The sequence below is a fragment of the Pipistrellus hanaki genome, assembly GCF_964339955.1.
Source record: "Pipistrellus hanaki genome assembly, chromosome: 1".
In the NCBI taxonomy this organism is placed as follows: Eukaryota; Metazoa; Chordata; class Mammalia; order Chiroptera; family Vespertilionidae; genus Pipistrellus; species Pipistrellus hanaki.
Genome location: NC_140503.1, coordinates 9,113,544 through 9,141,456, shown reverse-complemented (window position 1 = coordinate 9,141,456; position 27,913 = coordinate 9,113,544). Strand labels below are relative to the sequence as shown.

At 39.0% G+C, this 27,913-nt stretch overlaps 1 protein-coding gene across 1 annotated transcript; it reads right to left on the bottom strand.

Moving 5' to 3' along the window:
• Positions 1-1,034: 1,034 nt before the first annotated feature.
• CPSF2 (cleavage and polyadenylation specific factor 2) lies at positions 1,035-27,804 on the bottom strand. Its single transcript, XM_084883919.1, has 16 exons — positions 27,635-27,804; positions 24,173-24,234; positions 22,205-22,387; positions 20,673-20,832; positions 20,489-20,594; positions 18,742-18,871; positions 17,750-17,865; positions 16,257-16,444; positions 15,296-15,586; positions 11,842-11,942; positions 11,310-11,510; positions 8,964-9,116; positions 6,647-6,872; positions 5,069-5,368; positions 3,939-4,073; positions 1,035-3,567 (listed from the first exon to the last, which is right to left on the bottom strand). Exons 3-16 carry the CDS (start codon positions 22,351-22,353, stop codon positions 3,475-3,477), a joined length of 2,349 nt encoding a protein of 782 aa, XP_084740045.1. The 5' UTR covers positions 22,354-22,387; positions 24,173-24,234; positions 27,635-27,804; the 3' UTR covers positions 1,035-3,474.
• Between the last annotated feature and the right edge of the window lie 109 nt (positions 27,805-27,913).

Sequence of the window (27,913 nt, the reverse complement as noted above, 5' to 3'; positions counted from 1 at the left end):
AAATAAACTTGAGATGGATCAAAGATTTAAATATAAGAGCTAAAACTATGTTAGAAGAGAAAAACAGTCATAAATCTTTGTGACCTTGGATGAAGCAATGATTTCCAGGATATGATACCAATAGCATACGGAACCAAAGTGGGGGAAAAAGATAAATGAGACTTAATCAAAATCCAAAGCTTTTATGCTTCAAATGACACAATCAAGAAAATAGATAAACACATAGAATGGGGAAAAATATTTGCAAATCATGTATCTAATAAAGAGTTAGTATCCAGATTGTATAAAAAATTCATAATTCAAGAACACAAAGATAAAAACCCAATTAAAAAATAGGCAAAGGTCCTGAATAGACATTTCTCCAAAAAAGATACACAAATGGCCAATGAGTACAGGATAGATGCTCAACATCATTAGGCATCAGGGAAATGCAAATCAAAAGCATAATGAGATACCTCTTCACACACATGAAGATTGCTAAAATAAAAAAGATGGTGAATGACAAGTGTTACTGCACACATGGGGAAAACGGAATTCTCAGACACTGCTGATGGGAATGTAAAATGGTGCAGCCACTTTGAAAAACAGTCTGGCAGTTTCTCAAAAGGCTAAATATAGTTACCATATGAGCCAGCATTCCTACTCTCAGATACAGGGTTGGGCAATAGGTTTACAGTTGTGAGTACATGAAACAGAGTTCATTCTTGTATTACTATTTATTAATTATTGTATTATTTTCCATATGTAAGCCTTTTGCCCCATCTTGTATATACCCAAGAAAACTTAAAACTTATGTTTATACAAAAAACTTGCACTCACTCTTCACAGCATCATTCATAATAGCAAAAAACAACCAAAATGTTCATCAATTGATGAATAAAGAAACAAAATGTGGCATGTCCACGCAACAGATTGAGCCATTAAAAGGATACTGATGCATACGACCAAATCAATGCATCTTGAAAATATTATACTAAGTGAAAGAAGTCAGACACCAAAAACCACATATTTTGTGATTCAATTTTTTTTAAAAAAAACATCCAGAACAGGCATATTCATAGAGACAAAATAAGTTAATGGTTGCCGGGGGTTGGAGAAAAGGGAGAATGGGAACTTCATGGGTATGAAGATTTTTTTGGGGGGTGATGAAAATATTCTGGAATTAGATAGTGGTAATGACTGCACAATGCTGTAAACATACTAAAAAACCAATGAAATGTGCCCTTCAGAGGAGTGAACTTTATGGTATGTGCATATCATATCTCAAATTTTTAATAAAAGGCAAATGGCCCTTAGAAAATTGATTTCCTCGCTTCTATTTGAGACCACCTACTGGTTCATAGGAATATTTAAGTTTGCAATGATATTTAACATTTATAATACCACTGTAACAAAATACTACAAAATTTATTTTAAACCTAATTATGTATAGATCTCATCTGATTGTCTACTTGTATTTATTTTGCTTCTAAACAATAAAGATCTAAAAATTCCTCTGAGTTCATGGTTTATGTCACAGTCCTTTTTAAAATTTGTGTTTTTCTTAAGTAAATTAAGCTAAACAAGTATCTTTACTTTAGAAAATTTAGTAATATTGTCATCTAGAAACAGGTAAAAAATACTGCTCCTGCAATGACATCAGTTTATCTTCAAGCAGTACTTTAAAATTTCGTTCCTGTTCACGGGACAATAAAAAGGTTAGGCAAGCCCCGCTGGTGTGGCTCAGTTGCTTGAGCTTCCTGCACACCGAGGTCGCCAGTTCAATTCCTGGTCAGGGCACATACCCAGGTTTCAGGTTTGATCCCCAGTCAGGGTGCGAACGGGAGGCAACGGATCAATGTTTCTCTCTCACATTGATGTTTCCCTCTCTCTTTCTCCCTCTCCCTGCCTCTCTCTAAAATCAATAAAAAAAAAACCAAAAAAACATTTTTTAAAGGTTAGGCAAAAAAACAACAAATTTTCAATATCAGTAATACAATGTAATATGTATAACCCAATTATTAGGCCATGAAACAAATGCAGACTCTCCCCCACCCCCTCGGAAAATAAATAGAATTTTAGTCTTATTCTATGCAGGAATAAGACTTTAAGTGAATTTTTTTCAAAGCTCTGGAAGGAAAACATACTCTCCATCTTCTGTCACATTATTGTGTGTATCTGATTTTCAATATCAGAAGACAGTAAAAATATAATCCACAAGAAAAGCTCTGTACGCATTTAAAATGGAATGAAATGAAATGAATTCTAGACTGATAGCACTTATATGGAACTATACATAGTTAATTAAGACCGATCCTTCTAAAAATGCTGAGTATAAAGAGGAGGGCTTAAATATTATACTTACAAAATAAGCATAAAGACCTGCCATGATCAAGCTACACGCTAAAAAGGTATCAACAGATTACAAGAGGGCAATATGATTTTCATTTTTAAGGTCAATGAAAATTGCATATATTCCGTTTTTATTCTTAAACACAGGTGGTATGTACTATTATCGGGGCTGGCAAGATATAAGAACAGAAAGGATGACCTTCTCCAGTTTCAACATTATTTTTGTAGTAATGTATATAAACTCTAACCACTGCTTAGGCAAACTTGGGAGAAAGCAAGCCTAAAAGATGAAAACGTTTACAGCTTGCAAATCAATATACTATTATCTTATCAAAATGTGAGGCTCAAATTTATTTCCTTGAAAACAGAGCACTAAACAGTTTCTAACACAGTCATCTAGCTGGTAGTTAAGCTGTGTCTAATGTGTACACAGAACCCTTAAGACTAACACATCGAGGAATTCTTTTGAATTATGTGTATTCAGATGATGGTGCTCTAATTCAAACTGAACAACAAAATCTCGATAAAACAAGCACTGGAAGAAATAAAAACTGATTTCTGAACCAAATGTGTCCAACCTCACGCTACTGAATCTGGGAAATATGGCATGGAGCAGATAGCTGCATGTAAAGACAACCGCATACTGAAATTCAAGAGAAGAGTCACAGCCCAGACTCTACCTTTTCTTTCACTAGGTAGCCTCGAAGAACTTTTATCAGGTTTTTTTTTTCTAGTAGCACATCTTTTCTAAATAATTCTCAGTTTGCATTCCAGAAAATATAAGAAACAGTTTGCAAGAATGCATGCAAATATGTTTCTCTAAGGCCATGAACTGGTTTGCTAAGTTGCATTGTTTTATTCAAGTAAAGAGCCCTTCTAGTTAGATTCTATAAAGGAACCAAGTACCTTCTTCACCTCTCAGGCCCACACACATATTAGGTTTCTCCCATTCAAAGTCAAAAGGTAGAATGCTTATTAGAGCATTGCCAAATATTTACATTGTAAAAAATCTAATGCATGTTTAGTTTTTCTGGTAGATTCTTTTTGTATATTACAAAAAAAAAAGCGCAAAAGCTTAGAATAAGAATCCTTTTTTTTCTTTTCTTATAAAGGTCAAACAGATACTTCTTGACATGCTGTCCTTTACACAATGGCATACTGTTCATATAAAAGGTCTCTTATCCTATAAAAATCTTGACAAAGGCAGCCTTCTAATCCGATGCGTCCCGTTTCCGTCTAGAAACCAAGTGGGGAAAAAAAGTTCTTTAGTACATTCTCTACCATTAAAATGCAGACATAATAATCAAAATATGTTAATAGATTACTTTAGGATTGGTCAGGAAATGAATTGCTCTGATTCACGGAATATGGATATATTATTCAAGTCATGAATTTTACATACATATAAATGTCAGAGAACTCAAATAAAAATTTACAATAAAATTATCAAGTCTTTGAGAGTCACTTTTTAAAGCCTTCAAGGTCATCATTATGAATATAAATTACTGATTTTCAGTTTTGTGAAATTGCCAATCAAGAATTATAGAAGTCAAAACATCAGAAGCAGCTGTTCAATTCAACCCTTATTAATTAATAAACACGCTTACTCTACGAACTGCCACTTGATTGTTGCAAACAAGGACACCTCCTACAAATTCAGCTTGGATCCCCTCCCGTAAGAGAACTTGCTTGAAGTCGGACAGTCTGGGTTCGTTCATGAAGACTGACTGGTGTCCAGGAACCTTGGGTAAGGGGAAAGGGGAAGAAGAACTTCAGACAGAGGACAGACACATAGCTGTACTGATGAAAGTACAACCACCCATGATCTTGAAGACATTTTCTATTATTCCCTGAAGTCCTTTGACAGATCATCTCAAGACTGTAAATCACATTCCAAGTTGTTACTCTGAATCTCACCTCAGTATTTGACATTACAAAGGCCTTCACATGTTCTGAATGCTTCACCATCAATTTTATTAGTCATGCCTCATAATAACAGAGGCATTTGGGAATGTTGTGCTCTGCACTCACCCACTTGCTTAAGGGGGTCAAGTAGAGTGCCAGCAGGCAGAGCTGAACCAAAACCCTTTGCTTAGTTCAGAGGAGATTTTCTCCGAACCCAGTGCTTCCTCCCTCAGAGCGAATGCAGGGATGCTGCGGGCTTCAGAATCGCAAAGACAAGTGGTACAACCTAATGCTGCTCCTTTGAAATTGCTTTGACGAGTGCTAGCTTCAGCACAGAGAAAAAATTCTAACTCCTCTCCATCTCAGGAGCAGTGCTGGCAGGGATGGAGGCTGTCTCTACTCTTTATTGCTGAGAAGGGCTAAGCCAGCACTTGACATGCATGTAAGACTCTTATAATACAGTCTTAATGCTGTAAGTTAATTCCCCAACCCTTGCTAAGTAGATATCTCTTGAGAACATGTCAACACTAGACTAGAATTATATTTATACTAAATAAAGATTTCTAATTATAGCAAAACCGAGTGGTTTGAATTGTATTGACAACAGACAAAACTGGAGTGCAGGAGTATGATATTCTAGAAAACTATAAATCTCCCAATTAGAGGCAGGTAGATGATTCTCACAATCATCAAACTTAAAAGTCCATACTAAAAAAAAAGAAAAAATCATGAAACAATTATGTATCTTTTAAGAACATATGACATATATTGTAAATGGAAACTCAAGGATGACAAATGAAGGAAAAGACAGAAGCAGCACACGCTTTCCTACCTCATTAGGTGGCAAGGGTTCCAAAGTAGGGATGACCTCACTTTCTTCACCTGTTTCTTTCTCATCATCTCCAAACAGACTCTTCATGGCCTTTTGTTGGGCGATGACGCTAGCATCGGAAGGTGCCTCCACTTGCATTTCTGAGTCCTCTCCATCATCCTTCAGTTCTCCTTCTTCTAAAATGACTCCTGTGTCCACTTTGGAAACTCTCATGTCTAAGACACCATCTATCCAAGCCAGTTCTGCGTCTTTGGCCTTACAAAACTGAAGGGAGCTCACCAGTGAGTCTTTTAATCTCACCTACACATGCAAAGGGGAAGAAGAGAAATAAAACGAGGAATAAGTTAACCTATTACTGTCGTTTTCTAAGTCTGGTAATGTGCATTAAAAATTCAAAATCTTTCACTCATCTGATCTTTATCATGATTGGTGATGACCTAATGACCTGTAAGATCACTTGGCCCCTGTCTACTTTCCAAAACAAAGCTTAATAATGCAGACTGCAGACTGGGGTCACACAGCAATTATTTTTTTTCACTTATCAGTGCCACTTGCAACGATTCGAATATAACCAGTGAAAATAAGACCGGGCATTGAGACCCAAAATTTCCCCAAAGATTCCCCCAATGTACAGGTAAGGTTGAAAACCACTGATAAGTGTCATTCACTAATACCTGATGGTACTAGAGCAATACTGAGTTGCCTAGAGCTTTCTAAATAAGCCATGAGGTTTCACACCTCCATATTCTTAGAATGTTGCTTCCTCCTGCTTTGCCCAGAATGACTGTTTTGCCTGGTAAATTCTAATCCATTTTTTCCAAACAAACATAGACATCACTTCTGTCTTCACCAATACCATCTCCCAGTAACAAATAAGAGTTAATCAATTTCTCCCCTATTCCTATTTTCTGTGCCTGTCTCCTTGTTTTTTTCTATTAGTAAGACCCTGAAATCTGTGAATTTTTATACAACTTTTGAATTCTTGAACACTCACCATTTCCCTCAGCTGTGTATTTTTGCAAATGTAATTCCCTCTTTCCTAATCTATATACATCCCTGAGAATCCATCCATTTGAGTTAATAATCACTTCCTCTGGGAAATCATTTTTTTTCTTTAATATTTTTTTATTGATTTCAGAGAGAAAGGGAGAGGGAGATAGAAACATCCATGATGAGAGAGAATCATGGATCGGCTGCCTCCTGCAAGTCCCCCACTGGGGATCGAGTCCACAACCTGGGCATGTGCCCTTGACTGGAATCGAACCTGGGACCTTTCAGTTTGCAGGCTGACACTATTCACTAAACCAAACCAGTTAGGGCCTCTGGGAAATCTTTTGTAACCTCTAAATATGGGTTGGTCTCCCTCTTTAGACTCTCGTAACATCCTCTACTTTCTCTATGAAAAGTATAACCATGTGATTAATACTATTTCCTTGCTATAAGACCCATAGACTGAGATCCGCTAGGGCAGGGGAGCACGTCTGTGTTACTCACTGCTGTATCCCTAATGCAGCTGTCCGCCCTAATCTGCAACAGGAAGCACTTCCTTGTGGGTGGCTCTAGTGCCGGCACGCTTACCTGGTAGATGTGAGTCTCACTGGTGGCGTCCACAGTCTCGTGCAGCTTCGGCATGTACACTTTAATATCTTTCCCACCGAATGCACGGCAGCACTCTGCAAGATCCTGACTGGCCTCTGGCGGCCCATGGACAATGATCAACTGTCGGGGTTTCATCTGATTGATGATCTTTTTAATGGAATCCCCATCGGAGCGTCCTTCATAGTCTATGTAAGTAACCCTGGCTCTGTAATTAGACATAATTATTCAATCTTACTTTTCTGATAACTCAAAATCTAGGATTTAATGACTTTTATTATCCAGAAAGAAACATATATAGTATATAAAATGAGGCTTTAAAGAACACACATGTATTATATCATTAATGTGTATTTGAGAGAGGTATTATGGATTCTTTAAGAAGTGTTATTAGAAAAAAAATGGCTCACTATACAAAGAAAAATAAAACTGGGTCTTCACCTAATACCTCATAAAACAGCAGGTGAGTTGAAGCCATAAAAAAAAAGTGAAGCTTTAGATTAAGGAATAAAATATAAGAATTATTTTTGTGACCAAGGACAGGGAAGAACTTTTTAAAATATGAAACCCCAAATGCCTAATGAGAAATATTCTATTATTTCCTTACATCAAAATTAAAGAAGTTTTTTTAAACAAAGTAGACCATGGGCAACTCTTATAAACAAACTAGAGGCCCGGTGCACAAAATTCATGCACAGGGGCAGGGGGGGAGGGGGGGGAGAGGGAGGATCCCCTCAGCCCAGCCCTCACCCTCTCCAGTCCAGGACCCCTAGGGGGATGTCTGAGTGCCGGTTTAGGCCCCAGGGATTGGGCCTAAATCAGCAATTGGACATCCCTCTCACAATCCTGGACCACTGGGGCAGGGGGGGAGGGGGGGGAGAGGGAGGATCCCCTCAGCCCAGCCCTCACCCTCTCCAGTCCAGGACCCCTAGGGGGATGTCTGAGTGCCGGTTTAGGCCCCAGGGATTGGGCCTAAATCAGCAATTGGACATCCCTCTCACAATCCTAATTGCCTGCCTGGTAACCCCCAAAATGCCCTCCTGCCAGACTGGTTGCCTCCAACTGCCTCCCCCCTCTGCTGGCCTGGTTGCCCCTCCTCACTGCCCCCCACCAGCCTAATTGTCCCCAACTGCATCCCCCTCCACCCCCCTCGCCAGCCTGGTTGTCCCACGCAGACTGCTGTTCAGTTGTCTGGTCATCCTTCACCAACCCCCCAGCCGGCCTGGTCACCTCACAGGCAGCCTGCTTGTTCAGTCATTTGGTTGTCCCTCATTAACACCCCTGCTGGCCTGGTCATAGGTAGCCATCTTGTGAGGGTGTGATGATCAATTTGCATATTACCTCTTTATTATATAGGATACTAGAATGGGAGGTGGTACTTATTGGCATTGTCTAAGACTAGCCAGCAATAATATCCAGAATATACACCAAACTTCTGCAAATCAATTAACAAAAAGGCAGCAACCTCTAGAGAAAAATGCATAAAAGATAAAAACATGGACTTTACCGAAGAGAAAAAAACTGTAACAAGCAACTGAAGAGATAATCAAACTCAATAATCATCACAGTAAGAGAAATTTAAACAGCACTGACATATTACTTTATGCTATGAGACGGGAAAGCATTAAAGAGTTGGATAAGCAGTGTGCTGGAGAGAGAGGGCAGAGGAAGCTCCTGCTCTGCTAGTGAAAACATAAGCTGGGTCAGCCATTCTGGAGAGACCTCGCAAAACTGTTGAAATGCATCATCGAGAACTAGCTTTACCCAAGAATACTACTAAATGATATCACTGAACAGATATAAACCAATTTTCTCTCTAATGAGTTTTTTAAAATTCAAAAATGATGATTTACTGATGTTAATTGTACCAAGCAGAGAAGGAAATAAAGCTTTCTGAACTACTTCAGGTCACAATAGCAGTTTTAAGATATTAGGACACTAGAAATATCTAAGTCAAGAAGTATATTAAACAAGCACTTGGGAAAATTAAACCTATGAATTGTATGCCTTCACCTGCTACTGGACATACTAAAAATGCCAAAAAGAATGTTTCTTTATATAAATGTACAATTTAATGTTTACCCCTCCTCTCCACCAATTCAATTACGCTGACATTCAGATATAATTAATGAAGAGAAAATACCTCCATACTTCGCAAGTCTTTCCATGAAAAAATAAATTAAATTTTGAAAGTCCAACCTCCTAGAGGATATTCAGAAGTTTCACTTTGGGAACAATGTAAATTATGTAATTCAAGTGTTTGAAATTTTTATTTACAAAATGCAATGAAAGCACTTACTTTATTTCAATAGATTCTGTCATAGAAATACACTTGGTAGGAACATCAGATAAATCCTGATCCATGGGTTCATCTCCATTTGTCAAGCCAGATTCTAATTTGCTTTTTTCTTCTTCAGTGGCTTGAAGTTCTGGCACCAAGAAATCCTCTGGTCTAAATAAGAAGTCTCTAATTAGAAGTGGTAACTAACAAACTAATATTATGTTACTATAACTGACTAGTAGATGGCATAATTTTTAGACTCCTCACATATCTCAAGATTTAAATATACAGTTGATCCAAAGCCAATGCAACTTCATAATATCAATTATTAGATGACTGCATATATTATGTTCTTCAGGGCCATTAAGGAGTACTCTTTAAAACACACCCTGTGAGCCAGTGAGAGCCCCTAGACAGGTCATCAGAAGATCTTAGTGGTTAGTGTAAGTACTATTACAGCCTGACTCTGCATTTGTTTCCATTTTCTGTGGTTTCCCTGGCCACCTCCCAATTCTCACAAACCTCATATCCTTTGATTTCTTTAAGACCCCCAGTCCTCCCACCCTGCTCAAAGAAAGCAGGTAACTCTCCATTTGCACATTAACAAGAAGACTGGAATACAAAATCATCAGCTCCCTCAAAAGCCATTGTCTTTATTTCAACCAACTGTTAATACATCTATCTTCCCATTTTTACCTCCATGACCAGAGAGTTGAATGTTAAAATTAAAAAACAAACTTTTAAAACTGTTTTCTCTAACTACTGTAACTGTTGGAATCCCACCCTGTACCCAGCACCTAAACTGCTGCAGCTTCTTTCCCCAGAAGCCCAGTCGCCCATTGTCATCCACCAGAAGTGCATTTACTATGAGTCAGACTGTATGCTAAGTGCCTTAAAAACAACAACCTTAATTCTTACCCCATTTTCCAGACAAGGAATTGAAGCTAAAAAGCACCATCCATATGCTAAACAGATTGGCCATTAATTAAGTGGGATGGTAAGCAAACTCACCAATGCTGTTTAGATTATTTTTCTTCTCTAGTATTTTAGACGTCCAAGTAGACAGTGGAATGTTCCTAATTAGACCCAAGAGTGAGTTTAAAACCTAAGTCCACAATAGGCTCAAGACAGTATTATGAAAGTACAAAGAGAATAACAAGAGAGGAACCATGTTGAGGTACAAGGAAGAATCGGGGAAGGTTTCCAATAGTTTGTGGGGCCAGACACCTGGGACGGGAAGGGGTAACATGAAAAAGCCAAGAAGGAATCTGAGAAGGCTGGAGAACACGGACATAGCAGAAGGATGTAGAAACATCACAGAACAGGAGGGAAAAACGAGACCGTGAAAGACATTGTGCAGTGCTGAGGCACTGACACTTACCTGAAAGCAACAGGCACCCTAAGGGATCTTTATACAGCATAGTGTTTTCAGATTTGAGATTAGAACATGTGATTTCAGTTCTTTTTCTAATTGTGGGTATAGATTTTATAGATTTTCCATGGTTCTGCTCATGCTATCTCATGTTTCTCTGGTAAGTTTTTCTGAGACATAACCCATTTCCCAAATTTAACATAATCCCACCCATCAAAAGTTCTTCCTATCCTAAGTCTCTTCCTAATGCATGTTCTTTATCTCTCTTTTTAAGTGGGAAATAGAAGTCTTCATCCAAAGTAATAAAACTATCAGCTCTCCGCCCTAGCCGGTTTGGCTCAGATACAGCATCAGCCTAAGGACTGAAGGGTCCCGGGCTCAATTCCAGTCAAGGGCACATGCCCGGGTTGTGGGCTCGATCCCAAGTAGGGGGCGTGCAGGGGGCAGTCGATCAATGATTCTCTCTGATCATTGATGTTTCTAATTCTCTCTCCCTTCCCTTCCTCTCTGAAAGCAATAAAAATAAATTTAAAAAATAAAATGATACCTGAGTATAAAAAAACAAAACAAAACAAACTACCAGCTCTCCTTTAATTTCAATTCTCTAGATCACATGTGTCAAACACAAGGCCCGCGGGCCAAATCCAGCCCGCCAGGCCTTGCAATGTGGCCCGCACCGCGCTGTCATCACTGCACTCCGCTGTCAGTTTATGACATTGTCAGTTTATGACTGTTCAGTAAACCATTCGGCCCGCGATTTAGGCTGGATTTTAGATTTTGGCCCCTTCTCTGATTGAGTTCGACACCCCTACTCTAGATGTTTCTCCACCTTGCTACTTTTACATTTCGCACTGTAAGTCTACATTTTTCAAGCTGAAGTTCTCAGAAAGCAACAAGGTACACAAAGACCAGAAAGAACAAACTCAGTGGACTCCAATAACATACTTGATCCCTCTAATCTGTAAGAAAGAAAAGCTGTTTTGCTCACATACTTGATAATTTCTCCATATTCATCCCATTTAATTCTTTCTTCTGGGGCAGGAAACATGGGATAGGACTTTTTAGCCTGCTTGAAGAAACTTCCTTTTCGACTGCCTTCACCTTTCATCATCAGGTCGTGCTTAGTTTTATGAGCCGTAGGCTGGTCAATGTCTTCTTCAACATCACTTTCATCGCTGGAATCTATGTCGGCCCTGGGAGAATTTTAGAATAAAGATCATAGAGTTCCCAAAAGATTTTGAATTAATGCTCATAAAATTATTATTGATACTGAATATTAACTGGATGGTAATATAATCACCAATATTATTGGATTGATATTTTGTGAAACATAGCATTAACTGTCAGTTAATAAATACATATTAACATTAGCAATGAGAGAATTTGGATTTCAGAACCATTTGAAAGATGTAACGGAAGTAATGAGGTTAAAACAAAAGTTAAATATTTTCAATTAAACTTTTTTGTCTTAGAAATGTTTTTCTCAAATTACATACATAAACCTATACGTGTGAAATAACTCACTCTTTTGACTGCTCAAGTTTTTTAGCAGCTTCTTTCTTTAGCTTCTCTCTCTCCAAGTATTCTTCAAGTTCTTTCCCTTCAAGCTTTACCCGTTTCCTCAACTAAAGAAAGATAGCAGATGAAAGAAAATATCATTATTAGGAGATTAAGCTAAGTGAGGTGTGAGATATATTGCATCTCTAAATTGATTCATCATCTTTAAACTAAATTTTTCTCTGAAAATTATTCAAGTGTCCCCTATGGGCCCTTACAGATCCTATTTAGATTAGTACAAAAATTGAACTTTCCCATTTTTAGAATGGGCTTAATTTAAATCAAACTGGTTTCAAATCACCAATCAGGAAAAGAAAATACAGCTAAGTATTTTTACAATTTAGTGTAGGCAAGACCTCCATGATATAAAACCTAAAAGCCATAAAGGGAAATATGAATAAATATCCTATATAATAAAAGTCCAATGTGCTAAATGTCCAGTCGACTGGTCAGCCATTCAACCAGTCAAAGCATAATATGCCAATAATATGCTAAGGCTGCTCAATCATAATGGATGTGCACTGACCACCAGGAGGCAGTCAGTCAACTGGTCGACCAGTTGCTATGTCATGCACTGACCACCAGGGGGCAGACGCTCCAACTACTGGAGTTTGGCCTTCGGGACTGAGCGTGACAGGCCAGACATGCCCTGGAGCCCTCCTGAGGTCCCTTCCAGGCTGGCCAACCTCCCGCGTCTCTCCCCAGCCCTGATCATGCACCTGTGGGGTCACTCAGCCTGGCCTGTGCCCTCTCGCAATCCAGGACCCCTCATGGAATGTCAGAGATCCAGTTTTGGCACAATCCCGCAGACCAGACTGAGGTACCCCACTGGTGCACAAATTCGTGCACCTGGCCTGTAGTGGCAGTATAAAAAATAAAATCATTTTCTTTAAATTTCATAGTTAAAAGAAACTAAAAAATATATTTGCAGCACTATAGGACTACCAGAAGCTACTGTTTTCCTAAGATGATCAACACATCAGAAAAGAGCAAATATATAGGCAATTTCTAAAATAAGAAAAACAAATAACAGCCAAGAAGACTTGTAGGATATATCTGGAGGTCAAGCCAATAGGAAGGACTTGTTCTTAGATTGATTATGGGTGTTAAAAGTAAGGAAGTTAAAATAAGTTTTAATAATCTGTGCATTACAAGTCAGGATGGTGTTTAGCCTGGGAACCAAGAAGTAGGGAAGACCAGAAAGGGGGCATCTGAGGTACTGGAATATTCTATTTCTTGGTCTAGATACAGGCTAGCCAAGTGTGTCCGATTTGTGAAAATTCATCACACTGTATGCGTACAATATGCACACTGTTCAATATATATTATACTTGAATGAGCATTTTTTTTTTTTTTTTAAATTTCTGGGTTTTTGGCTTGCGTAAACACATGGGAAATGCTGTTATTCCCTGAGATGAGGAAAGTTCAAAGAAAAGGAAGTTTGGGGAAAGAGAAGACATAGTCAACATTGTTTTGGATGTGATCAAGTAGAGGAAAAAGTAATAGATAATGGACAGAAAAGGGTAACTACACAAGAAATATCCCTAAAGAGGTAAGAGGGAATGAATCCTGAACATAAGTACTACTTAGGAAAAAAATTAAAAACCTAGCATTTCAAGTTTCAGCTTTGAATGTCATTTTCTATTTTTTCAAACTTAAACCACATTTAATATTCTTTTAAGAATTCCTCATATCTGCCTAAATTGAATTTCTAGTTATTAATGTTTTCTAATACAGCATTTCATATCTGATGAAACTGTTTCAAATATTTCTGAGCTCTTTAAACTTTGTATTTCTAAGCTATTAAAATAACCCAAAAGACAGTATTTTACATTGGTATGCTTGCTTTGAATCCTTCCTCAATAATTCTGTATTTACAGTGAATGTGTACCAGATTTTAGTTACTATTACTATTGTTTTCTTAAGTAGAGTTAATAAGATGCTGCTCCTACTCAGCTTTAACAAACTAGACATCCCTTAAAATGGCTGTATGAAGACAAAATGAAAAGCAGTCTTCTAAAACTCTGCCCAGCTCTGGCAGGCATTAACCCATCATTCAATATCAATTGTTATAAACTTTAGGTTAATGATACTAGTTTTGGAAAATTGATATATTATGATTATATAATATAATGGTCATTTGACTGTCTTGCTCCTGTAACAGGAAATAAGGCAGCAGCAATGCAGATGAAGAAACAGGTGAGGCTACTTAGTGGTGAGAAGATAAGGAAATTCCAATCTGCCTCCCACTTCTCAATCAACAACTCCCACGCCATCACGTGCTATATGGGTGAGGACTGAGATGGAGCTGTAGGTGTTTTGAGAAGAAAGAAGGAATGAAGTTGTCTTATGGGACAGTGCAGAAAGAACCTGCCACAAAATGCTGAGTGCTAGCGTTGGGTGCCCTTCTGAGATGTGAGGTCAAGAATGTGCAGAAAAACCTATCCCCAGAGCAGCGAGTTTAAGACCTTTGGTACAGCCACACACTAAGCAAATGGTTTAACCAGTCAAGGCTTTGCCAGGTGAGTACAATAGCAGGAAGAAGGATAAGAGAGTTAAAGCTGTTCACAAAATAACGATGGACCACTGACTCAAAGCTGGAGGGAGGGCGATAGCAAGAGTGGTGAGGCTCATGAACTTAAAGTCCCAATGGGACCAAAGAATTGTTGGCATGGCAGAAACAGAGTCATCGGTAAGGCCAGGGCGGGATGCTTGAGGCAGCAGAGATATGGAAATTGTTCAATCATAACAAGGTTAAGGGCATGACCATGGGAATACACACCATGAAGGTAGGAAAGATACGGAGGTGGAATGGAGGAAAAGATCACCAAGAAACCAGAGAGCCAAGGACCTGGGAAGAGAAGAATGCTAACATCATCAAGAATGAAGTGCTGAGTTCGAGTGGACAGGAAGGCATGCACCATGCTCCAACGTCACAGATGAATGACAGAATGACGAAGAGACCATTAACTGTCAGGAACAAGGAGGGGTGAGTATACTGTCAAGTCTGACATAAGAACTGCAGACGGAAGAGAAATGGCTTCAAAGCTGCAATACATACAACACCCACCCCACCCAAAGTATATGGAAGGTGAAGGAAGGAGAAAGAAGGAAAAAGAGCGTCTACTTGGGAGGGCTACAGGAAAAAGTATCATTAGGAAAGCGCCGGATTCCAACTAAGGAAAGGACGCAGAGCAACTTTTCAAAGGGGAAGTGAGAACACAGTGTACATTCAGACCGTCTGCGGTGGTTCCAGAAGGTACCATGGAAGGGTTCAAGGATGAGTATTTCCAATTAAGTAGCTCTGAAATTTGGGCTGTTAAAGGTTCTCTACTGTTTTTGTGATAAAAATCTTAAAAGTTTTGAGTTTTATAATGTATTCAAAATGGTATTAAGATAAAGTTCATATGCAAGCACTTACCTCTATTTCTGTAACTTTTTCAGCAGGGTTATCAATTAAGAAGCGTGCTAAAGTCCCAGGAGTAGTTCTGTAAGTTAGAATGATGGAGTTTTTAGGGTCCTCACACCACTGAATAAAGAGATCCCTGGAAAATCCACATTCCAGGTCGGGCTGGCTGGCAAGCACCACTTTAGGACTGGGCACTCGAGCCAAGTCAGAAAGGCCATGGCATAGAGAGAGATGGCGGAACTGAAACGGGTTATTTCTTTTGTCTTCAAAACATCTCATCAATTTGTCACTCATCCATTCTACCTAATATAGGGGAAGATGACAATGAGAAGAAAATGCTGTATTATAACTTCATGTATTCTACCACCGCCAGGAAATTCGAGATCTAGCTCAAGTGTGCCCCCACCCCCACCCCCACCCCACTGGTTGCTTAAATTTGTACCTTTCGGACAAGCAGCCTATTTTCTGCTTCTGCCCCCATTAGATCCCACCACCATAGTGCTCACCCCCAAAAATCCAACTGTGCCTTATGTTTTCACTTATAAATCACTTTAAGCCTATGGAGACGGCTGGGTATAAGTTCTAAATGAGTATCTTAACCCAGAGATTGCTATTTCAAGAATTTATTCAAAAGGAAGTGAAAAGTGAATTCTTACATTCATAGCCTGTAACATTGGTTTAATTTCTGTCCCCATTTGCCATACTAAGTGCTAGAGGAGAAGCAACTTGCCCAATCTGTAAAAAGGGGGGCTGCGGGGGAACAGAACCTACTTCATAGGGTATATAAGAATTAAGTGAAATAATACATGTAAAGCAGAAAGCACAGTAAGTGGTTAATTTTTAGCTTTTATTATTGTCATCATCACATCCCCTTCAACAGAAAAATAAAATCTAAAGTGCAATTAGAACAGTGCTGTCCATAAGCCCAATCTGTGTAGCAAACTATATTACAAAGGATCGTGTAAAGACAAACCTGGGACTTAGAAAACTCCACCACATTGTAGCTGACGTTGTTCAGGAGGGCCAGGGAGTAGACACCCAGGCCTGCGTCTTTAGTTCGCCAGATCTGGTCGAGGAGCTGCGCAAGTTCCAGAACTCTGCCTGCAGTGTCCACCGCTATCAGCACGTTGCCATCCCCACGAAGTGTCTCCAGGACATTTGCTAGAAAACAAGATTGTAATGTCCCTATAGAACACAACAATACTTTGCTACAGAATTAAAGATAACTTCATCTCCATGTTTTTACTATAAAAACTATGACTTATAAATAAGCCATTACCAGGCCAGATACAAAATAAAATAATTTTGCTCAGACTATTACAATGTATTTTATTCTCTGAATACATCTAAGAATAAAAAACAATGCCATTAGCTCTCAATTTTTTTTCACAGAGACACTGGAAATCACTGGTTTCCAACCCTTAATGTGGACTTTACATAATACATACATGTTTTATATATGTGTATGTATGCCAGTAGAATAAAATAGATCATATTCTCTCTGCCAACAAATGCATCTTTATAGATTTCAATAGATTCCCCTGCTCTAGATAAAAGTCTGCTTGAGCCAAAAGCGGTTTGGCTCAGTGAATAGAGCGTCGGCTTGCGGACTGAAGGGTCCCAGGTTAGATTACGGTCAAGGGCATGTACCTTGGTTTCGGGCGTGTCCCCAGTGGGGGGCATGTAGGAGGCAGCTGATTGATGGCTCTCTCTCATCGATGTTTCTGGCTCTCTATCTCTCTCCCTTCCTCTCTGTAAAAAATCAATAAAATTATTTTTTTTAAAAAAGTCTGCTTGAAAATACTTAGTAAAACCAACGCTAGCAAAAAGAAAACATTCTTAGTGTAACATAGTATATGAGATATGCTTTTTAAGTAAATAGATAAAGACAGTGGTTTCAAAAATGTTTAAAAGTAGAATCCAAGCATTGAGCTATGAACCAGGAGGACATAGTTTGATTCCCAGACAGGGCACATGCCCGGGTTGAGGGTTCAATCCCCTGTAGAGGGGTGTGCAGAAGGCAGTGGATCAATGATTATCTCTCATTTTTTTTAAATTTTATTTTGTACCTGGCATAGTAATGGCTTATTTATAAATCATAGTTTTTATAGTGAAAACAGGGATAAAGTTATCTTTAATTCTTTAGCGAAGTACCGTTGTGTTCTTATTGATTTATGTAAGATCTTTATATTTTGGTATTCCCTAGACACATACCACTGAGTGCCAGGGAGAGCTAACTATTTGGTGAATGGCAGGGAGAAGCCATTTAATTCCACAAAAATTAAATTCAAACCAATGAAAGCATCTTTTTGTACAAAAAATTGATATGGTCACATACTTTTTTTTAAATAACTAGTTAGACAATCTCTTATAACAAGAAAAGTGATAACCAGAACAGAACAAGCAGCATTTCACTCTACCAAGCACTTCCATGGCTCTTTATAAAGGACCTTATGTAATACATACTCAGCAGTTGCTCATCTCTCTGTTTTCTCCTCGGCTGCACATATGTAGCATTAAATGAATCTGTGATAAGTAGGGAGGGTCTGCTTAGCATTTCCAAGGAACATCCATTCAAGTGGCTATAACAAATGTGAAAGGAAGAAATATTTTATATCATTTCAAATAAACAACAGCTTATCTTACCTGAAAATAAGCTACATCTTTTACAAAGCCTTTTTCCTCCTCTAACTATAAAAGTATACATATATGCTCACTGATAATTTAAAAAAAAAAAAAAAAAAGGAAAACCAAGATCTTCCAGAGTACCACCACTCAGACATCTATAATATTAAAAGCATAATATGCTAATTAGACTGGACGTCCTTCCAGGGGACCTTCGGGACGAAGCTGGGCTGCAAGGGAAGCCTGGGTCCTGGGTGCCTGCCAGCAGGCCGCCAGAGTACAGCCCAGCTCCCGGGTGCCAGAGGGAAGTGAGTGCCGGCAGCCGGGGGAAGGCAGGCCTACTCTTGCACAATTTTAGTGCATCGGGCCTCTTGTGATTGATATAATATGCTATGAATACAAAATGAAGTATTTAAAATTAAACTGCTGTGTCTCCTTTTAAAGGGAATCTGACTTTAAATATAACGTATTAGATGGTAATTACTAACTCTACCAAAAAAAAAAAAAAAGACAAAGTTCCTTTAAATAGCAGGTCAAATGCATATAAAGTAGTTTGATGTATAAAAATTTATCTCCTATGCAGCATCTCCAGGGAGAAATCTGTTTTATAGAGTGGAAACTAACATGTAAATTTCAAATATATTTTTTATCTCTTAGTATCATAGTTTTCTCTTACAATGTAAGTAATTAAGTAATTTTGAAAATATTCACTAATTGGTGCATTTAAATAGCTTTAGATTTCCAGTTAAAAAAAAGAAGTTTTCTAATTTTCCCTCCAAAGTATAAAATAATACCAATTGTATTTCTATTAGCTTTTCTCTTGATAGACCTACATCTCCCTCTTGTGGTTGAAGTCAACTGCATAAACAATTTCTTCTTCTCCATCTTTGACTATTTTCCAAATGGTCCCACCGATCATATGACCAGCCGGCAGAGGTGTGATAGACAAGCCATGTCCTTTACCTAGATCAACGAGACAATGACAACACTCAGATTTCTCTTACATCCCTACAGAAAGGTTATTTATCTGTAGCTATTTTTTAACAGGTAATACAGACAACGATACAAAATTCAAAAGTAAAAAGGCATACAGTGAAATGCAAGTCTCACTCTCCTGTCCCCTGGCTACTCCATTCCCTCATGGAAGCAAATGCTCTTGCCACTTTGTTCTTTATTAAGTACTAGAGGCCTGGTGCACGAAATTCATGCACTTGAGTGGGGGGTCCCCTCAGCCAGGCCTGCACCCTCTCACAGTCCAGGAGCCCTGGGGAGATGTCTGACTGACAATTTAGGCCCACTAAGTCATCAGTCAGACATCCTTAGCATTGCCATGGAGACGGGAGAGGCACCCACCACTGCCGCTGTGCTCGCCAGCCATGAGCCGGGCTTCTGGCTGAGAGGTGCTCCCCCTGCGGGAGTGCTCCTGTGTTGAGTGTCTGCTCCTTGGTGGTCAGTGCATAGCATAGTAACTGGTCATTCCACCATTTGGTTATTTGCATATTAGCCTTTTATTATATAGGATTCTTACAGACATATTTGTGCTTATGAACAAAAGGCTGGAGATGGGACTTAAAGTTATTATTATTAATAAATTACTTAGTACGAACTAATAAATGTTATTACTAATACTGTACACACAATTATTAAGTATTTACATTTTTGCTAACCTCTAAACTAACCATTCCAACCGCATTGAAGAATTTATCCTAGAGAAAAATTCAGTACATGCACAACTATTGAGACCACTTTTACTTCCTGGCTAAATCTTCAGAATCCTCTGTTGCACCATTTTTGCAATGCCAGGGTTCATATCTGAAAATCTTTAATACTATTATCTCCGTAGATAGTAAATATAAACTTACTAAGTAACTTCCTGACTTAATGAGAGAATAAACTTTTTAATGCTTGATTCTAGAATTCAGTCATTTTTGTCCTTTATGCTGCCATCGCATTCCATTGCCTTTAGTCCATAGAGCCAGTTGTCTGAGCTGCTTATTCTCCTCGAACTGTGAGCTCCCAGGAGGAGGATCTGCCTACGTCACCTCTGTGCATTACACACAGTAGACACTAAATAAGTCTTTCTCAAGTTAAAGGAGAAAAGGCCTTTGTTGTTGCCCTAGCCAGTGTTGCTCAGTGGTTAGAATGTCCACCCCCACACCACAGGGTCACAGGTTCGATTTCTGGTCAATGGCACTTATCTGGGTTGCAGGCTTGATCCCTGCCCCAGTTGGAGCTCGCACTGTAGGCAACAAATCGATGTGTGTCTCCCACATTGATGTTTCTCTCTCTTTCTCCCCCTCCCTCTCTCCTACTATCTCTAAAAAAAATCAATAGGAAAAAAATCCTCGGGTGAGGATTAAGAACAAAAAGGCCAGAGTTGTTCACATTTTGTTAGTATTTCACTGGAATATTTTCCAGTCCAAATGACTCAGGGGGAGGTTCAGAGTTCTTATTAAAAAATGCTAATTTTGTATTCCTCAGACCACAGTGCCTACAACTTTTACTACAAATTCCCCTTGCATTTTTCAGTAAGTTAAATCCTATTAATCCAATTATTTTATTGATGGAAATATTTTTTACCTTTCAAATTCACAATCTGAGAGAATTTCAACTGCTGTATTTTATCAAAGGCTGCATCCACGTCATCTAATGTAAACAGAGTGAAATCTTCTGTATTATGTCGAGACTAAAAGAATAATACAAATAAAAGGTTAAAAATGATCACTGCAGAACCGTTAAAATTTTTTTTAATTGCTTATATTACCTGGTAAAGATCATACATGAACATCTGTCCCATTTTATAAACAGGAATGGTCGCGTAGATAGCGCAGTTCAGACCCAACTTCCCGACAGCGTACGGGAGGGCTCCGAGGTGGAGAGGATCGGGGTGAGACAACAGCACCGCATCAATCTGGTGAACGTGCCTGGGAGAACACCAGCAAAATTACCATTTCCCTAGTCATGTTTTAAGGATGAGGACAGGACACTCAAAACTAATTCACCAATTCTGATTCCTCGCAGTATTCTGAATTGAAGAGTACGCTGGAGTAAAAGAGCTAAAAGTATGATGCCTACAAATTTTAATTCTGACCACCATTGTCCTGTATAGATAGCAAAATCGTGCTATAAGTCACACTAAGTGTATAGGGTACAGATACATTTAAAAGAGAAAAGAGAAACAGATACCACATGTAAACTGATTTCAAATGTCTACTTTATAATATATACCACTAATTTAAGTTCAAGAACTCAGCTTAGAATTTCAGAAATAAAAAAAGGAAATCCTTAAACAGCCACATATTTATTATGGATTTTTGGCCCAGCTATTTATCATGGCAATTGATAGCATATTCATTATAGTAAAACTTTACTTAATCAAGGAAGCATAGGTTCTCATTGACAAAAGAAAAAAATGTTTTGCTACAACTTCTAAGTTTTGTAAATGTTTAAGTCTTCTTTCCTTCCCTAATTAGTACAATACTGCAAACATTACTGAGTTTTTCTCCAATGGGTTACTATTGTTTTGTATCTCACAGTAACTATTCTGAGCAACAGGTCTCAATGTATGGCACCAAAAGATCAAAAAGTAAGCTATGAGATCTGACTGCAGAACTTTCACATGGAGGGTTTCTTTCTCTCTTCAAATTCTTATAAACTTACTCTTTTCTAAAATTTGGGTGCAAAATTTTTACTGAGATCCATTAACCAAGTAACAATTAACTTAAAAGAGTATGCTGAATTCCAAATAAGATAGCCTATTAGTCGATTCAACTTTGTAAGTGAAAACTAGAAGCCGAGTACATGAAATTCAACTAGATGACCGGAGACACTTAGCATATTAGGCTTTTATTATATAGGGTAGTCATTCTTGGCTCTTCAGCATAAGTAAGAGTAAGTCCTTTACTATAAACTAAATTAGAGCAAAAAAGCAAACACTATTTAACATGAAAATTGTATTACAATGTAGAAAAGTTGATGTACTAGAACAGCGTTTTTCAACCGCTGGTGCCTGGTGTGCCGTAGGTGCAGACAAGACAAGAATTTTATAATTTTTCACTATTTTGTTTACTTAATATTTCATAATAAAGTAATTATAAAATACTTTCTTTGTGTTTATTTGATTCCTATTCAAGAGAATTACTTTATATATAGTCAATATAGGCACAGAGTTAAATTTTTTAACATTTTCTAATGGTGGTGTGCCTCGTGATTTTTTTCATGAAACAAGTGTGCCTTTGCCCAAAAAAGGTTGAAAAACACTGTACTAGAAGTCTAGAAATATTAAAAGTAACTTACTTCCTCAGGGAATCGATAATATCCATAGAAAAGTGCTCATCCCAGCCACAATCCAATAAAAATCTAAATTCATCCACTTGGAGAAGATAACAAAGAGCAGATTCTTCTTGAACCCCAGAGAGGGTAGTTAATTTGATAATAGATGTCATTTTTTTTGGTCCAATAACAACCGTCTAAATGGTTCTTTCAAAAGGAAAAAAATATATAATTACGCATAATATACACATTAGACAAATTAAAATTATATATAATTTCTAAGTGGGCAGAAATTCCATAAACATGAAAAGCAAACATTTTAAAGACCCCTTTCTATCACTGCTAAGTTTAAAAGCACAAACATCTTACACACTATTGTTTACAATGAGTATTGCAATGGCTCCCCAGTGTGACTTAATTAAAAGTAGAGGACTTGAGAATCAGACTCAAATTTGAATCTGCTCCTATGTGGTATAGGTTAATTAACCTTTCCTCACCCACATAACCCAGTTTATAAAACATAAATATTAATATATACATAAAAATAGTAGAATTTATGTTAGGACACCTACTATACATATTTCAAGAAAATATAACATGAATACATCTATTGAGATTTAGTCCACAATTGTGGACTATTAAACGTTATAAAAATATTCACTAGCAAAACAGAGCTCCACAGAAACATTCCAGATTTTAGCTCCTTAAAATAAATTAGCCTTAGCTTTGACCAGGTAGCTCAGCTGGTCAGAGTATCTTACAGATACTCCAAGGTTGTGAGTTTTAGCTCCAGTCAGGGCTCATACAAGAAACCACCAATGAATGCATAAATAAGTGAAACAACAAATTACTCTCTCCCTGAAAAACAAAAATCAATTAAAAAATAAAATAGCCAAAACCAGTTTGGCTCAGTGGATAGAGCATCGGCCTGCGGACTGAAAGGTTCCAGGTTCAATTCCAGTCAAGGGCATGTACCTTGGTTGTGGGCACATCCCTGGTAGGGGGTGTGCAGGAGGCAGCTGGTCGATGTTTCTCTCTCATCGATGTTTCTATCTCTCTATCCCTCTCTCTTCCTCTCTGTAAAAAATCAATAAAATGTATTTTTAAAAAATTAAATAAATAAATAAATAAGCCTTGCCCAGTTGGCATGTCTCAGTGGTTGAGTGTTGACCTATGAACTAGGTCACCATTCAATTCCTGGTCAGGGTACATGCCTGGGTTGCGGGCTTAATCTCCAGTGTGGGGTGTGCAGGAAGCAACCATTCAATGAGCCTTTCTCATCAATGATGTTTCTCTCTCTCTCCCTCTCTAAAATCAATAAAAATATATTAAAAAACAAAAATCACCAAGAGTAAAGGTGTATTATTTGAGACCAAGGCTAAGGTCATCCATACCCTCATATTCCCAATTACTATGTATAGATGTGACAGTTGAATAGTGAAGAAGCTAATAGGAAAAAACTGATTCATCTGAACAAGTAGGCTCTAGAACAAATTAAGGCTGAAACATCACTGGAGACCAAACAAAAAAGACAAAAGTAAGGCTGTCTTACTTCACATTCATCATGAGAAGGCAGGGCTCTTTGAAAATGGCCATATACTGGGGAAAACAGAAAGCAGCAGGAAAAGAGGAAAACCAAAGGAGAGGCACTGACCCCATAGAAGAAGCCGTAGGTGTAAGTCTGCAGGAGCTGAGCAGAACATTGCGGACATCACTCATTTATAAGCACCAGGAGCTGGAGCCAATGCACAGGTAACACACGGACTACGATGTATCAACAGCCTCAGAGAAACTCCTTTCATCTAAATCTACCTTTCCTCCCAGTTTACTTACACCAGGAAGTGAAAACACAAAGTGCCTCACAGATAGAATTGAATGAGCTCATGTTACAATGCTTTGCACACAGACCCTGATTTCACCACATGAGAAGTATTTTTATTACTTCTCAGACTATAATAAAGCTCTATCTTCATTAGACATTCATTTACTTACTGATATCTCAGTCGTATATACGATGAAACACCATGAATTCAAAGTAAGAGCTCTTTACAAATCTAAAAGATACAGAAATAAAAAACTAAATGAATGTGGCATAATGACTTATTTCAGTTTTAATTATGATGTTTAATTTCTATGTCTTGCCCTACGATAAACATTGTGAGCAGCAACAAACAGTATGATATATGGTCTCTTTTAAAAAAAGAAATTTATCACGCCTGGCCGGTGTGGTTCAATTAGCTGGAGCATCGTCGAGTGCACCAGAAGGTTGCAGGTTCTATCCCAGTAGGGATATGGGACAGGAGGCAACCAATCAATGTGCCTCTCTCACATAAATGTTTCTTTCTCTCTCTCCCTTCCTCCATCCCTCTGAAAAATCAATTTTAAAAATTTTAAAAAAAGAAACCTATCATAATTTTAGGTAGCTTAAGCTGACATAAAACACACAGAGGTAAGATAATGAAAGACATAATAAAAAACAAAGGTAATAATATACCAAATTGGTTATAATTAGGGGCTGAAATAAGATTTTTTTAATTGACATTAGCTTATGTTATTGAAAATCATAAAAAAAGTATAATCTTAAGGTATAATCTCAAATTATTCATTAAGGATTGGTAGGACCTGGGTCGAAAGAGACAAAAAGAAAATGTATACAAAACAATAACAAGATCAAAGGCACAAAACAAAAAAATTACAGGCTATCAGTGAAGAAACTAGCCTGGCATCGAATAGAGAAGGGCCAGATAGTGAAAGGCTTGGGAACTTTGGACCTAGTTATATAAGCAACAGAGAAACATTTTAAGATCCATCGTCAAGTAGGAAGAAGACATAACCCAGGTAACTTTATTTTAGGGCTATTGGCAGATGCATATGATTGATAAGAAGGTACAGAAAGTTGAGATAAAAAAAGGAAGTATTTAGCAGGCTACTTCATCCTTACAACTTTATGGGTTCTTTTTTGAGGCTAAATTTCTTTAGCCCTCAAAAATATATATATAAGCCTAACCAACCTGTTAAGACCAGTCAACCAAATGATCAGTCACTATGATGCACACTGACCACAGAGGGCAGATGCTCAATGCAGAAGCTGCCCCCTGGTGGTCAGTGCGCTCTCATAGCCAACCTTCTGCAGTCTTGCGCCCACCCCGGGCTGCCCATCAGCCCAGATCTCTGGCCAGGCCGAGGGACCCCACCTGTGCACGAATTTGTGCACTGGGCCTCTGATGCTTTCTCCTAAGTCTAAGACATGAATTCATTAATTATTATCTAAGTAACCAATGCTTATAACTATATGTTTGATTCCTTTTTTTACTTTTTACTGAACAGTCTGTTACCAACTCCTGGTTAGTTTTCCCTCAGAATGCCTTGCACATACGTCACTCTTCCTATTTCTATTGTCAGTACCTTAACACAGCATTTCTGTTTCCTTGCTCCAGTCTTTCTGCCCTTACCTCAACTTAAACATTCCAGCCAGATTCATCTTCAGAAATACCCCTGCTCAGAAATCTAGGAAGGCTTCCTATTGCTTGAAGAAAAAGACGCAGAAATCTGAATGCCTTCACGGGCAATGGAGGGCGCCAGCGAGCTGCCTTGACATCACTGCTCACCATCTCAAGACCCAGCTCAAATTCCACTTCCATACTAATTCCTTTGTCTAGACTACCGCAGGTGAGCCCAACACAACTATAATGCAAGCCACAAATGTAGTTTCAAGTTTCTTCAGCCACTCTGAAGTTTTACAGTTGAAATTAATTTTAATATACTTTTATTTAATCCAATATATGTAACATTTCAACATGTAATAATTACTAAATTATTGAAATAGTTTACCTGTTTTTGTATTAAGTCTTTGAAAGCCAGTGTGTATTTCATATTTACAACACATCTCGATTTGATCCACTTACAATTTCAAGATGGAGCTCCTGGTTACTGTCATAGCACAGGTCTAGACTCACAAATCAGTGCTTCTGAACGCAGAGCACCGTGTTCTGCCACCCCTAAGGTGCAGGTGGCACCACTCTATTGTTATGTGCATGTCTTAGGCTTGATTTGAATGGTATCACCAAACATTCAGCCTCCCAGACTAAAAACTCTGGAGTCCCCTCTTACCACCAAATTGGCTGCCATCAGTTGAATCCTATTAGACATTTCAAAAATGTCATCCTTTAACTCTCCTACCCCAACTGAGGCACTCCTTACCTCACCTGAATGATTGCAATTTCCTCTCATCTAATTTTCCTGTTCCAAGTTGATCCTCCATACACAGCTACCATCTTTTTAAAAAAACAAATATACTCATGGCCCTTCCTTGTGCAAAGCATTCCGGGGCTTTTAACTATTGAATAAAATCTAAAATCTTTACATGCCAGACCTCCATGTAAGAATGACCTTCTCGTGAATCTAGTAAATTCCTTTTGACCCTTCATGACCCAGCTCAAGTATTTACTCCTTAATAAAGCTTTTTTTGGTGTCCTCAGGCAGTTCTTTATTTTCACCTAGCACAAACTGGGGACAAAAAAAAAAAAAAAAAAAAAAAAAAAAAAAACCCACACAAAACAAAAATACTTGTTGAATGGATACTGAATGCACCAAGGGTAAAGGGTCACTTTTGTATCGCCACTACCAAGCGCAGCACTCAAAGCAACATAAATGTGCAGAGGCTAGGAATGAACGCTAACCATATCATAAGCGCCTTCTGGACAGTGTTTCCTTGCAATTAGCTATCATAGTCCCTTTCTCTCTTTCTCTCTCTCTCAATAACGACCCTGCATATCGATGACAGCTAAGGGGAATTCTGCAAAATGCAAGGGGAAAGGAAAGGGTCCTGGTTGGCCCCTGAGCTGAATGCGGAGTCTCTTCCGGGTCATTTCCAGAAGAGCAGTGATTTCCTAACAGGATCAGCGGGGGTAGTAAATTAAAAATAAAATAAAAGCAGGAGCTCAGACTTGCCAGGGGGTGGCTAGTCTGACCTCCTGTTTGCTTCGGAGCCTGTAAAATAGACGGAAGGTGGCTGGGGAGCGGGAGCCAAGGAGGGTCGGAACAAATGTTAACCAAAAAGGATGCCTACTTTATTCCCAGTGCTTAGTAGCCCCCTGGTCTCTCAACCCGAGGCGACGGGGAAACCCTGAGGGGGAGGCTCAGGAGCCAGAGCTGGCGTCGGATCAACTCCTCCAGCACCGCGAGCTGCGAGGCGCAGGAAAGCAGCCAGAGAGGGAGGGAGGGGGAGCGAAGGAGGGACTCGAACGGACGGCCACCAAAGCCCAGAGCTTCACACCCCCGGAGACGTCACTTTCTCTTCCCCTCGCTGAGCACGACGGCCAAAACCGAGCCGGACCGCCGCATCCATCCGAAACCCCGGAGCCCGTCCCGGCGGAGGCGGGGTGCGAGCAGACTCCGCAGCCCAGGACCCCCTCCCCCATCCAGAGGCTCACTCCTCTCCCCGCCCGCACTTGCCTCGTCCGTCCTCCCCCCAGCGCCGTCCACTGCCCTTCCCCAACCCCCGGCTGAATCCAGGTTCGAGAGCGAGGAAAGCTGGCGCCGGCTCAGCAGCAGCCGTTAACGGCCAGGCCGCGGCAGCTCCGTCATGGGGGCCGCCATCTTGGAATTGGAGTCGGACCGCCTAGGCGGGGGGAGACCCAGGGCGATACCATCTTCCGGGGGTGGGTGGGGATGAAATACAGGAAAGAGACAGCCCTTACACCTCGTCTCGTCCCCGAAGACCTAAAAGTTTTA